This window comes from Kogia breviceps, chromosome 3 (assembly GCF_026419965.1).
Source record: "Kogia breviceps isolate mKogBre1 chromosome 3, mKogBre1 haplotype 1, whole genome shotgun sequence".
Lineage (NCBI taxonomy): Eukaryota > Metazoa > Chordata > Mammalia > Artiodactyla > Physeteridae > Kogia > Kogia breviceps.
The window spans coordinates 93,811,597-93,826,221 of record NC_081312.1 but is presented as its reverse complement, the minus strand read 5'-3'; the positions used below and the strand labels follow the sequence as shown (position 1 = coordinate 93,826,221).

The 14,625-nt window shown below is 36.7% G+C and overlaps 1 protein-coding gene across 1 annotated transcript in view; it reads left to right on the top strand.

Moving 5' to 3' along the window:
- Positions 1–14,625, top strand: part of USP50 (ubiquitin specific peptidase 50) — a 28,327-nt gene that overhangs the window by 8,319 nt on the left and 5,383 nt on the right. Inside the window, exons 6-7 of the mRNA XM_067030614.1 lie at positions 697–839; positions 4,376–4,508. Of these exons, the coding sequence (XP_066886715.1) occupies positions 697–839; positions 4,376–4,508 (276 nt within the window). The remainder of the gene's footprint in view (positions 1–696; positions 840–4,375; positions 4,509–14,625) is intronic.

Genomic DNA, 14,625 nt, shown 5'->3' with positions numbered 1-14,625 from the left:
GGGAGCAATAAGTTTCCTTGCAGGAAAACACACATTTATATTTTTCTTCTTAAATTGCTAAAAGTCTTGAAATACCAGAGTTAGAGAAAATAATCCTACTACTTATTCAGAACTGGGCTTTGTTCTCAGATCAAACTGCTAAACACTACTGAAGATGAATTCCAAAGCCTCTAAGTGAGGTGCTGGCAATCTGTGCTCATCTTCCTCTTTAGGTTAATGGTTTGCAGAGCGGGGAGCCTGGCTGGTTGAGGATGTCTACTGTGGGCATGAGATCTAATTCTCTCTGTTCTGCTGTCTTTATTATGGGCCACCCGCAAATACAGGAATACTGTCATTTTTCAGTCCCCAGATCACTTTTCTGATGAGATGAATAACTTAAAGCAGCTGCCTGACTTGGTTAGTGGAAATTGCATAGTTGGTATTATTCTGAAACAAACCAGAAATGTTAAAATGCTGATTCAGTGATTAGAAATGAGATGGACATTTGGATCTATTTCAGTAACTCAGTGAGAAAGCAGCACCTCCTTTGCCAGGTGGACTATATCCAAGCTGCAGCTTGCGGCGCTGGCATCTCTTGGACTTGGAGAAAAGCACCAAGGATTACATTTCTGCAGCTCTTTCAGAGTTCTGATATAGTCAGGACCCCAGGTTGCAGTGGATTCAGTTTGGTCACCAAATGCTTTTTTCCCTCAACAGGACTGTCTCCAGTGTTTTTTTCAACAAGACACACTGACCTGGAACAACCAAATTTACTGTTCTTTTTGCGAAACCAAGGAAGAAACAGCTGTGAAGGCCAGTATTTCTAAAGCACCAAAAATAATTGTCTTTCACTTAAAAAGGTATGGATTTTGACATTTTGTGAGCAGATTTTTTGAACAGCTTTATCATGATATAATTCACATACCATGCAATTCACCTGTTTAAGTGTACAATTCAATGGTGTTGAGTATATTACATTTATTTTTTAAAATCTGTGGTAGGGCTTTCTTGGTGGCGCAGTGGTTGAGAGTCCGCCTGCCGATGTAGGGGACACGGGTTCGTGCCCCGGTCCGCAAGGATCCCACACGCCGCGGAGCGGCTGTGCCCGTGAGCCATGGCCGCTGAGCCTGCGCATCCGGAGCCTGTGCTCCGCAATGGGAGAGGCCACAACAGTGAGAGGCCCGCGAACCACACACACACACAAAAAAAAAAACAACAAAAAAAACTGTGGTAAAATATATATAACAAAATTTGCCATTTTAAGTATATAATTTCACTGGCATTAATTACATTCACGATATTGTGCATCGATTTTCCAAAACTTTTTCATCACCCTCAACAGAAACTCCGGAACCATTAAGCAATAACTCCCCATTCCTCTTCCCTCCCAGCCCCTGGTAACCTCCAGTCTACTTTCTGTGTCTATAAATTTGCCCGTTCTGATACTTCATATAAGTGTAGTCACACACCATTTGTCCTTTTTGCTGGCCTATTTCACTTAGCATGTTTCCAAGGTTCATCCTTGTTGTGACGTGTACCAGAAGTTCATTACTTTTTATAGCTGAATAATACTCTATCGTATGTATGTACATCATATTTTGTTTGTTCGACTTTCAATGGACATTTGGCACTCGCTTTGAGTGCTTTTAAAAAATAAATTTCCTATAAAGATGTTATAAAATAAATAAATAAATAAATTCCCTAGCTCCACCCTTGGGGATTCTGTTCGCACAGGTCTGAGGTGGAATTTAAGCATCACTATTTAAATTTTTAACACCCCCCCACCACGCTCAGTTATTATTTTTATTTTTTATTTTTAAATTTATTTTTGGCAGCTTTGGGTCTTTGTTGCTGTGCGGGCTTTCTCTAGTTGTGGAGCGTGGGTTGCAGTGTGCAGGCTTATTGCGGTGGCTTCTCTTGTTGCGGAGCATGGGCTCTAGGGCACATGGGCTTCAGTTGTTGTGGCTCCCGGGCTCTAGAGCACAGGCTCAGTAGTTGTGGCACATGGATTTAGTTGCTCTGCAGCATATGGGATCTTCCCGGGCCAGGGCTCGAACCCGTGTCCCCTGCATTGGTGGGCAGATTCTTAACCACTGTGCCACCAGGGAAGTCCCAGTTTTTATTTTTAAAAGTTACAAATCTACAGAAAATTTGAAAAGGTATATAATGAATACCCATATACCCTAGAATATTCATTCGTTGGTGCCACTTTGCCACATTTCCTTTTGTTCTTCCTGTCTGTCTCTTTCTCCCTCCAGCCCTCCCTTCCATTTTATTAGCTGAATGGTCTAAAGTAAGATGCAAACACCATGGCATTTCATGCTTAAATACTTCAGCATGTATCACCTGAGAATAGGACATTCTCCTACATACAACACCATTATCATATAGCCCAGGAAATTTAACAATAATATTATATCACCCAAGATACAGTCCATATCTAAATTTCCCCATCCCCAAAATATCTTTCATAACTTTTCTTCCAATCTAGCATCCAGTCAAGGGTCATACATTGCATTTGGCTGTCTCTTTAGTCTCTTTTAATCTAGAAGACTCCTTCCCTCTTTTTTCATATTTAAACATATTTTTCTCATTTTGAGTTTGTTTAGATTATGTCACCCATCCTGGATTTGTCTAATTGTTTCCCCATAGTTAGATTCAGGCTAAACTTTTTTTTTTAGCAAGAATTTGCCATAGCTGATGTTATGGACTTGTCATTACATTACATCAGGAGGCAAATCATAAACGTTTGTCCCACTATTGGTAATGTTAAGTTTGACCACTTAGTTAAGGTAGTGACTATAAGATCTCACTATTTAAAGGTATAGTAGTTTTCCCCTCTGTAACTAGTATCACTCTGGACTCATGGATATTTTTAAACTTAATTGGTTTAATATCCATTACTATTATCATTCTTCACCGTATTCAGATTGTTCAAAGTTGGCCAGTGGGATCCCCTTCAAGCCAGCTCCTGTGACCCCATTAGTTAATTTAAGGTTACTTACATATATAAAATGTATCCTTCTTTTATATAGTTCTATGAATTTTGACAAATGTAATATAACCATCACTGCCAACAGAGATTCTTTCCATCACCCCAAAAAGTTTTCTCATGTTCCTTCATAATCAATTCCTTCTCCCACCCTCAGCCCCTAGAAACTTCCAACCTGATTTCCATCTTTATTGTCTTTTCCAGAATGTCGTATGTTATACCATATATGGCCTTTTGAGTTTGGCTTCTTTCACTTAGCACAATGAGATTAACCCATGTTGTGGAATGTAGTCATGGTTCCTTCCTTTTGATTGCTGTGTAGTATACCCTTTTATGAATGTACCAAAATTGTTGATCCATTCACTAGTTGATGAACATTTGAGTTGTTTCCAGTTTGGGGCAGATATGAATACAGCTGCTATAAATTTTGCATATAGGTTTCTGTGTGGATATAAGTCTTTGTTTCTTCTGAGATGATACCTAGGCATGGGATTGCTGGGTCATATGATATGCTATTCCCTTAGTTTTTTGTTTGTTTGTTTTTTGTTTTTTTTGTGGTACGTGGGCCTCTCACTGTTGTGGCCTCTCCCGTTGCACAGCACAGGCTCCCGACGCGCAGGCTCAGCGGCCATGGCTCACGGGCCCAGCCGCTCCGCGGCATGTGGGATCTTCCCAGACCTGGGCATAAACCCGTGTCCCCTGCATTGGCAGGCGGATTCTCAACCACTGCACCACCAGGGAAGCCCTTCCCTTAGTTTTTGCAAACAAGATTTCTTGCTTTCTGGCACAAGAATATCTCAGCCTCACCCAGTAATTTCCCTTCCTCCGACCTAAACCAGCTGTTTTTCCAAAATGAACATAATTTATTCTTTAAAAAGCTCTGGGGTGATTCTGATATTAACTCAGATTTGGGAACTGCTGATCTGTATAACACAGAGAATGTGACAAGATTTTCACAAAATTTTATCTTATTAAAGATATATTAAAACCTCCAAGTTGGAAAACAGGACACTGCGAAGACAGTGTGTGCTGAAATCAACATAAGGAAAAGCTGAGTCAGCTTGGTGAGAGCGAACAGCATCAGATGGAGGGAAGACTTCTGGAAGTTATCAATGTGATTCCTACTCCCCCAGATGCTGAGCTTGGCTTTATCCCTTTCTTTTTCTCCCGCTAGATTGACTCTACCCTGTCTCACTCCCTGGCCCATTTCAGCCTCAGTTTTGGCTGTGGAGATTCAAATATATGTAGATAAGAAAGAAATAATTTATGTATAGGTCTACACCAAATAATCTTTCCAAGAAATTACTTTTAACTGTACTTGGAACTTGTGAAGGTATGTGGACTTCATTCATGAGTGGTTCACAAACTAACTTTCTATTTTACACATTTATTATATCTCTGCAGGTTTGACATTCTGGGTACAATGAAAAGGAAACTGAGGACAGATATTCATTACCCGCTCACTAACTTGGACCTTACTCCTTACATTTGTCCAATTTTTTTGAAACATCCTAAATATAATCTCTGTGCAGTGGTGGTGAGTAAAATACTGAAACTATTTAAAGTAACACAGGTTTAAAGAAAACTGTAGAATTATCTGCTTGAATGACTACTGCTTCTATCTCTCCCTGACTTCTCCTATACTGCCCTTTTTAAAACAAAATATAGAACCTGGAAACTCCTTGCTTTGACCTTGAACAGTAGAGCAGTGAAAGAATACATGAAAGAATACAATGTCCTCTATGCTGCCTCCCCACTGTCCCTCTACTTTATAATACTACAGAGTATTTATTTATTAGTATTTATACTAATAAATAATACTATAACAATAGTAGAGAGAGGCTATTTCAGATCTAGGGACATGTGTGAGCTGTGCTCTGGGGGCAGCAGAAGTTGGTTCCAATAGCTTTATGTTGAATAATCATGAGCCCCTCTATGGTGAAAGCCCCAAACACTAGGTACACGGTAGTCATAGACTCACTGCTTGTTTGCGTCAATCCTAAGGAAACTCTGGGCGTTCCCTTTCGCTCTAAATCAACTGTCATCATTGAGGATTCCCTGAAGGAAAGAAAGCATGGAGTATAATTCAGACCAAATCGTCTAGAACTTCCCACAACACAAACCACCCCAAGCAACGGGACATTTTCTGGGTTTCTATTCTGGATCACAGTGTTAAAGATCTGCTTCAGAACATTCAGATTTCAGTTGAACCTGGAGGTCCAGTTGTGTCCAATGTCAGATGGGCGGGGCTCCCACTGGAGCCCAGTATTATTCACCAGAGCCCTCTGGTGTACTGAAGTCTAATTTCCCTTTTTGGCTTTTATCACTGAATTAATATAAAATGTTGATCCCACTGGTCTTTCTCTTTAACATCTCTCAGAACCATACTTCAAACTTAAAAAAAAAATCCTTCTTTACCTTCTCCTTTTTACTTCAAGCCTTGACATTCTTTCTAATTTATCCTGCCCTTAAATATGATTTTCCTACTCTCACTCGCCAATTTGGAAATCTAGAGTGACATCCTCTTCCCTATCATAATAGACTCTGATCTGAATTTCAAAATGATACGCACCCCCCCCCCGTATTTTACTGTTTTAACATCTCATTATAAGTGTTTCTGCTTGAAAAAAAATCCAAAAGCAGAATTTATAAAAGATTATGTGGTAATTATTTACAGTTATATAAAGAGTCACCCAAGCTTCCTATAAATTATTAATCCTTTTAGTGTTTAAATTATTAGTTAATTGAAGGGTAAAAATTGGTTTTGAAAGAGAAATATATCTAGAATTTGCTGCAAATTGATGATTGATCAGAAACAAGAACTAGGCATCTTAGAAACTACGATGTATGGTCATAGGGAAAGGCCCAGGCCATCCATAGCTCTGTTACTCAAGGTGTCATCCCCAGGAGACACCTGTTAGAAATAAGGAATCTCAGGCTCCATCCCACAGTTACTGACTAGAAACTTGAATTTTATCAAGATCCCCATGTGATTCAAATGCATATGGAAATTTGAGAAGTACTCAGCTAGACCAGAAGGGAAGGATTACCTCCACACCACCCTTAACAGAGATTTAGCCAGCTTTCGAATAAGCCCTTAAAGAGCTTCCTGCTTTATAAGGAAGGCTCTTTATCTGCCAGATTTGTTTGATTTATTTTACAAACATATAGTGCTTGCTATGTACCAAGCACTGTTCCAAGCACGTTATGAATAATCAATCATTTAATCCTTATGTAGCCCTGTGAAGTGTAGGCACTATTATTATCCCCATTTTACAGAATGGGAAACAGGAACAGAGGTTAAATAATCTGCTCCAATCTACTGCCTACAAAGGGCAGAGCCAGGACCTAAAGCCAGGCAGGCTGGCTCTAAACAGTCCTGCTCTCACTGCCATGTTATGCTGCCTCTGATTGTTAACTTGTCTCTGTATGGGGCACAAATCTACCTTCATCCTTGTAACTCCTTCCATTTGTCCTAATTCTGTCCTCTGAGGTAGAAATAAGTAATATGTATGTGGCTTTTTGGTTAACAAATGCTTGTACATATGTGTTAGTTAAACAGAACACATTCTTCTTTCTTATACATGATGACCCTTCAAATATTTGAAAATAGTGATAATACACCAACAGTGTTTACCTCCTTCAACCCTTTTCAGATGATTGGTTTCTAGAAAAACTTTTTTAAATTATGAAATATTTCGAGCACAGAAAACAGAATACAGTACATGTGCACACAGATGTTAAGAATAGAATATTGTAGAAAAAAATCAAGCCCCTGTGTATATCTTTAATAACCCCACTCCCCTCCCTTCTCTGTCCTGAATTTGCAGGGAATTATACCCATGCATTCTTTCGTATGTGTCTATACTATACTTTCATACTTTTATCACACATGTGTGATATAGTGTTTTGAGTGTTTTATAAATCTAGTAACATTAACTGTACATATCCTTCTGTAACTTTTTTCCTCAGCATCATTTTTATGGTGTTAATCCATACTGATATATTAGCTTTAGTGCATACATTTACCTGCATTTACTAATTCGTTGTGTCTATTTATTTATCATTTCTTGTGTTGCTGGACAGTTAGGTTGTTTCCAGCATTCTGCTCCTACAACTTTGTATAATGCATTGTCATGTGCTAACACATGAAACTTTATATATACGCATGTGTGTGTGTTCTCCAGATCACATTTTTTTTAAACATCTTTATTGGAGTATAACTGTTTTACAATAGTGTGTTAGTTTTTCCTTTAAACAAAGTGAATCAGTTATACATATGTTCCCATATCTCTTCCCTCTTGTGTCACCGTCTCTCCCACCCTACCTATCCCTCTAGGTGGACACAAAGCACAGAGGTGATCTCCCTGTGCTATGCGGCAGCTTCCCACTAGCTATCTAATTTACATTTGGTAGTGTATATATGTCCCTGCCAGTCTCTCACTTCATCACAGCTTACCCTTCCCCCTCCCCATATCCTCAAGTCCATGCTCTAGTAGGTCTGTGTTTTATTCCCGTCCTACCACTAATCTCTTCATGACATTTTTTTTTCTTAGAGTCCATATATATGTGTTAGCATACAGTATTTGTTTTTCTCCTTCTGACTTACTTCACTCTGTATGACACCAGATCACATTTTGAAGATAACTGACCTGAATCTCTCCTTTAATCTATTAACATAAAACAAATTCTTTTTTCTTTGCTAAAAATGTTTTCACATTTTTTTATATCTATTTTCACAGTCGAGAAACTAACGTGTAACTTTCTCATACTATTCTTTTCTGTTTTTGTCTTGAGGATCAGCCTGTTTCTAGCCTCATAAAATAAGCTGGCCATTTCTTTTCTATTCTTTGGCACAGTCTGCAGAAGATAAAAATAACTTGTTTTTTGAAAGGCTGGTAGAATTAAACAAAAAAACTATCTGGTCCTGAAATTTTTATTCTTGGTGGGTGGATTTTTAAATATTTGCTCAATTTGCTTTATTTAGCCAGGATGAGACTATTTCAGGACTTTCTGTTTCTTCATTTTTGAAAAAATAAACTTTTTATTGAGATAAAACATACATATAGAAAAATGCAAGCCATGAACGTAAAACTCAATAAATTTTCGTAAAGGTAACCTACCCATGTAACCAGAAAACTGTTCAAGTAGAATATTACCAGCACCCTAACTGCCCTTGTGCCCCCTTCTAGTCCAGGAGACTACTGGCTGCTGACAGAATAGGTTTTGCCAGCTCTTGTGCTTTATAGAAATGGAATCATACTGTGTGTACTCTTTTGTGCCTGGCTTCTTTTACTCAGAATTATGCAACATTCATTCATATTGTTGCATGTATTGTAGTTTGTTCCTTCTCATTGCTGTATAGTATTACACTGCATGAAAATACCACAAATTGCTCTACCGAAAGATCATGAAGACACTTAGACCTATTCTATCTTGTAAAAGCTTTGTTTTACTTTAGCATGGTTTAAAAAATTATATTCACAACTTCCCATATTAAAAATTTTCAAATTTATTGGCAGAAAATTGCTCACATTATACCCTTGACATTTTAATATCTCTATTGAATTCTCAGTTCTCCCTTTGTTTATTCTTAATATTATCTGTGTCTAATCTGTTTTTTCTTGGTCAGTCTTGCCAAAGTTTATCTATTTTGTTATCTGAAAGAACCAGCTTGTGGTTTTCTTCTTTATTCCTTTGTGTTCTAGTTCATTAATTTCTGGTCTTTATTTCCCTTCTTGTACTTTCTTTGAGTTTTCATCAACATGTTATTTAGAGGTGCATTTGAAAAATTCCAAACATAATTTTACTTAGTCGTCTTTTTGTTACTAATTTCTAACTTAACTGCATTCTTATCAGAAAATATGGTCCAAATGTTATCCATTCTTGGTATGTGTTGATACTCACTTTGTGTCATAGTTTTGTGTGTGCTTGAAAAGAATTTTTAAATTAGGTTCAGGGTTCCATATGTCCATTAAATATAATTCGTTAATTGTGTTGTTTGAATATATACTCTTAATAAGTTTTTGTTTGCTTTAACAAGATTAATAACTGAAAGATATATGATTAAAAAGACTGTGATTTTGCCAAAATTTTCCAGTAATTGTCATAATTTGAAGCTATGTGTGCCATTTTATATCTTTGTAGTGAATTGTTCCTTTTATCATGCTAGGGGAATCTTTTATACTTAGCCATACCTTTTCACCTAAAGTCTGTCTAGTCTGATATTGAAAAAACTATTCCAGCTTTCTTTTGGATGATATTATTTGTTCTTTTTCTGTCCTTTTCTTTCTTTTCATTTTCTTCCAGTTTTATTGAGATATAATTGACATACAGCACTGTATAAGATGTACAGCATAATTATTTAATCATGAAATTATCACAGTAAGTTTAATGAACATCCATCATCTCATGTAAATACAAAATTAAAGAAACAGAAAGTTTTTCCTTGTGATGAGAACTCCTAGGATTTATTCATAACAATTTTCATATATGACATACAACAGTGTTAATTATATTTATGTTGTACATTTCATCCCTGGTACTTATTTATCTTACAACTGGAAGTTTGTACCTTTTGACCACCTTCCTCCAATTCCTCCTTCACCCACCACCCCCCTTTGGTAACTACAAATCTGGTTTCCTTTTCTATGAGTTGGTTTGTTTTTCAAGTATAATTGACTTAAAACAATATGTTAGTTCTTGTCACACAAGAGTGATTTGATAGTTCTCTACATTTCAAAATGATTACAGTAAGTCTATTTATGCTATATCACTACACAAAGATATTATATAGTTATTGACTATATTCCTCACACTGTATATTTCATCCCTGTGACTCATTTGTTTTGCAGCTGAAAGTTTGTACCTCTTAATCTCCTTCACGTCTATCTTTCCTTCGCTTATGCCTCTCCCTTCTGGCAACTACCTGTTTGCTCTCTGTAGCTGTAACTCTGTTTCTGTTTTGTTTGTTCATTTGTTTTGTTTTTCATATTCCACATATAAGTGAAATTGTATAGTATTTGTCTTTCGCAGGTTGACTTATTTCACTTATCATACGACCCGCTAGGTCCAACCATGTTGTCACAAGTGGCAAGATTTCATTCTTTTTATTTTTGCGGTACGCGGGCCTCCCACTGCTGTGGTCTCCCCCGTTGCGAAGCACAGGCTCCGGACGCGCAGGCTCAGCGGCCATGGCTCACGGGCCCAGCCGCTCTGCGGCATGTGGGATCTTCCCGGACCGGGGCATGAACCCGTGTCCCCTGCATCGGCAGGCGGACTCTCAAACACTGCGCCACCAGGGAAGCCCTCTTTTTTTTTTTTTTTTTAATGTCTGACTAGTATTCGATTGTGTATATATGCCACACATCTTCTTTATCCATTCATCTATTGATGGGCACTTGGGTTGCTTCCATATCTTGGCTATTGTAAATAATGCTGCAATGAACATAAGGGTGCATATATTTTTTCAAATTAGTGTTTTGGTTTTCTTTGGATATATGCCCAGAAGTGGAATTGCTGGATCATATGGTAGTTCTATTTTTAATTTTTTGAGGAATCTTCATACTGTTTTCCATAGTGGCTGCACCAACTTACATTTCCACCAACAGTGTACTAGGGTTCCCTTTTCTTCACATTCTCACCAACACTTTATCTTTTTAAATAATAGCCATTCTAACAGGTGTGAAGTGATGTCTCATTGTGGTTTTGATGTCCATTTCTCTGATGACTAGTGATATTGAGCATTTTTTCATGTACCTTTTGGCCATCTGTGTGTCTTCCTTGGAAAAAATTCTGTTCAGCTCCTCTGCCCATTTTTTAATAGGGTTTTTGTTTTTTGGATGTTGAGTTGTATGGGTTACTTATATATTTTGGATATTAACCCCTTATCTGATATATCATTTGCAAATATCTTCTCTCATTTAGTAGGCAGCCTTTTTGTTTTGTTGATAGTTTGCTTCACTATCCAAAAGCTTTTTAGTTTGATGTAGTCCCATTTGTTTATTTTTGCTTTTGTTTCCCTTGCCTGAGAAGATATATGCAAAAAAAATATTACTAAGACCAATGTCAAAGAGCATACTGCCTATGTTTTCTTCTAGAAGTTTTCTGGTTTCAGGTCTTACATTTAAATCTTTAATCCATTTGAATTTATTCTTGTGCATGTTGTGAGAGAGTAATCTAGTCTGATTTTTTTGCATGTAGCTGTCCACTTTTCCAACACCATTTCTCTAAGAGGCTGTCTTTTCCCCATTGTGTACTCTTGTCTCCCTTATCATAGATTAATTGACCATGTAAATGTGGGTTCATTTCTGGGCTCTCTATTCTGTTCCACTGATCTATGTGTCTGTTTTTGTGTTAATTTCTCTTTCTGATAGTTTGTTGTTAGTGTACAGAAATGCAGTAGGTTCTGTGTATTAATTTTGTATCCTGCAACTTCACCGAATTCATTGATGAATTCTAGTAGTTCTTTGATGGCATCTTAGGGTTTTCTTTTTTTATGCTATTTATTTTATTTTATTTATTAAAAATATTTTTATTGGAGTAAGTTGATTGTTGTATTAGTTTCTGCTGTACAGCAAATTGAATCAGTTATACATATACATATACAGACTCTTTTTTTAAGCTTCTTTGCCCATATAGGTCATTACAGAGTATTGAGTCTAGTTCCCTGTGCTATACATACAGTGGTCCTTATTAGTTATCTATTTTATATACAGTAGTGTGTATATGTCAAAACTCCCAATTTATGCCCCTTTCCTTACCCCTTGGTAACCATAAGTTTGTTTTCTACATCTGTAACTCTATTTTTTTGTAGATAAATTCATTTGTACACTTTTTTTAGTTTCCACATGTAAGCGATATCATATGATATTTGTCTGACTTCACTTATTATGACAATCTCAAGGTCCATCCATGCTGCTGCAAATGGCATTATTTCATTCTTTTTTATGACTGAGTAATATTCCACTGTATATGTGTACCACATTTTCTTTATCCATTTCTCTGTTGATGGACATTTAGGTTGCTTCCATGTCCTGGATATTGTAAATAGTGCTGCAATGAACATTGGGGTGCATGTATCTTTTCAAATTATGGCTTTCTCTAGATATATGCCCAGGAGTGGGATTGCTGGATCATACGGTAGCTTTATTTTTAGTTTTTTAAGGAACCTCCATACTGTTCTCCATAATGGCTGTACCAATTTACATTCCTACCAACAGTGTATGAGGGTTCCCTTTTCTCCACACCCTCTCCACCATTTATTGTTTGTAGATATTTTGATGATAGCCATCTGACCAGTGTGAGGTGATACCTCATTGTAGTTTTGATTTGCATTCCTCTAATAGTGATGTTGAGCATCTTTCTCATGTGCTTTTAGGCCATATGTATGTCTTCTTTGGAGAAATGTGTATTTAGATCTTACACCCATTTATTGTTCAGTTGTTTCTTTTTTTGATATTGAGCTGCATAAGCTGTTTGTATATTATGGAGATTAGTTCCTTGTCAGTTGCTATGTTTGCAAATATTTTCTCCCATTCTGAGGGTTGTCTTTTTGTTTTGTTTATGGTTTCCTTTGCTGTTCAAAAGATTTTAAGTTTATGTAGGTCCCATTTGTTTATTTTTGTTTTTATTTGTATTACTCTAGGAGGTGGATCGAAAAAGATCTTGCTACAATTTATGTCAAAGTGTGTTCTTCCTATGTTTTCCTCTAAGTTTTATAGTGTCTGATCTTACATTTAGGTCTTTAATCCATTTTGGGTTTATTTTTGTGTATGGTGTTAGGGAGCATTCTAATTTCAGTCTTTTACATGTAGCTGTCCAATTTTCCCAGCACCACTTATTGAAGAGACTGTCTTTTCTCCAGTGTACATTCTTGTCTCCTTTGTCATAGATTAGGTAACCATAGGTGTGTGGGTTTATCTCTGGACTTTCTGTCCTGTTCCATTGATCCATATTTCTGTTTTTGTGTCAGTACCAAGTGTTTTGATGACTGTAGCTTTGTAGTATAGTCTGAAGTCAGGGAGCTTGATTCTTCCAGCTCTGTTTTTCTTTCTCAAGATTGCTTTGGCTATTCATGGTCTTTTGTGTTTCCATATAAATTGTAAAATTGTTGTTCTAATTCTGTGAAAAATACCATTGGTAATTTGATAGGGAATGCATTGAATCTGTAGATTGCTTTGGGTAGTATAGTCATTTTCACAATATTGATTCTTCCAATCCAAGAGTATGGTATATCTCTCCATCTGGTTGAGTCATCTTTTATTTCTTTCATCAGTATCTTATAGTTTTCTCAGTACAGGTCATTTGCCTCCTTAGGTAGGTTTTTTCCTTGGTATTTTATTATTTTTGATGCAATGGTAAATGGAATTGTTTCTGGAATTTCTCTTTCTAATCTTTTGGTTTGCTATTATTTTGTTGAGGATTTTTATGTCTATGTTCATCACTGATATTGGCCTTTAATTTTCTTTTTTTGGTGATATCTTTGTCTGGTTTTGGTATCAGGCTGATGGTGGCCTCATAGAATGAGCTTGAGAGTGTTCCTTTAATGTGTTGAGATTTCTGTGTATTAATTTTGTATCCTGTAACTTTACCAAATTCATTTATGAGCTCTAGTAGTTTTCTGGTAGCATCTTTAGGATTTGCTATGTATAGTATCATTTCATCTGCAAACAGTGACAATTTTCCTTCTTCTTTTCCAATATGGATTCCTTTTATTTCTTTTTCCTCTCTGATTGCCGTGGCTGGGACTTCCAAGATTATGTTGAATAATAGTGGTGAGAGTGGATATCCTTGTCTTGTTCCTGATCTTAGAGGAAATGCTTTCAGTTTTTCACCATTGAGAATGATGTTTGCTGTAGGTTAGTCATATATGGCATTTATTATATTGAGGAAAGTTCCCTCTATGCCCACTTTTTGGAGAGTTTTTTTTTTTTTAATCATAAATGGGTGTTGAATTTTGTTGAGAGCTTTTTCTTCATCTGTTGAGATAATCATTTAGTTTTTATTCTTCAATTTATTAATATGGTGTATCACATTAACTGATTTGTATAAATTGAAGAATCCTTGCATCCCTGGGATAAATCCCTCCCACTTGATCATGGTGTATGATCCTTTTAATGTGTTGTTGGATTCGGTTCGCTATTATTTTGTTGAGGATTTTTGTGTCTATGTTCATCAGTGATATTGGCCTTTAATTTCCTTTTTTTGTGTGTTATCTTTGTGTGGTTTTGATATCAGGGTGATGGTGGCCTCATAGAATGAGTTTGGGAGTATTCCTTCCTCTGCAACTTTTTGGAAGAGTTTCAGAAGGGTAGGTGTTAACTCTCCTCTAAATGTTTGATAGAATTCAGCTGTGAAGCCATCTGATCCTGGACTTTTGTTTGATGGAAGATTTTTAATCACAGTTTCAATTTCAGTACTTGTCATTGGTCTGTTCATATTTTCTATTTCTTGATGGTTCAGTCTTGAAAGGTTGTCCTTTCTAAGAATTTGTCCATTTCTTCTAGGCTGTCCATTTTATTGGTGTATAGTTGCTTGTAGTAGTCTTTTATAATCCTTTGTACTTTTTTTTTTTTAAATTTTGGCTGTGCAAAGTCTTTGTTGTGGCACTTGGGATCTTAGTTGCTGCACATGGGATCTTTAGTTGTGGCATG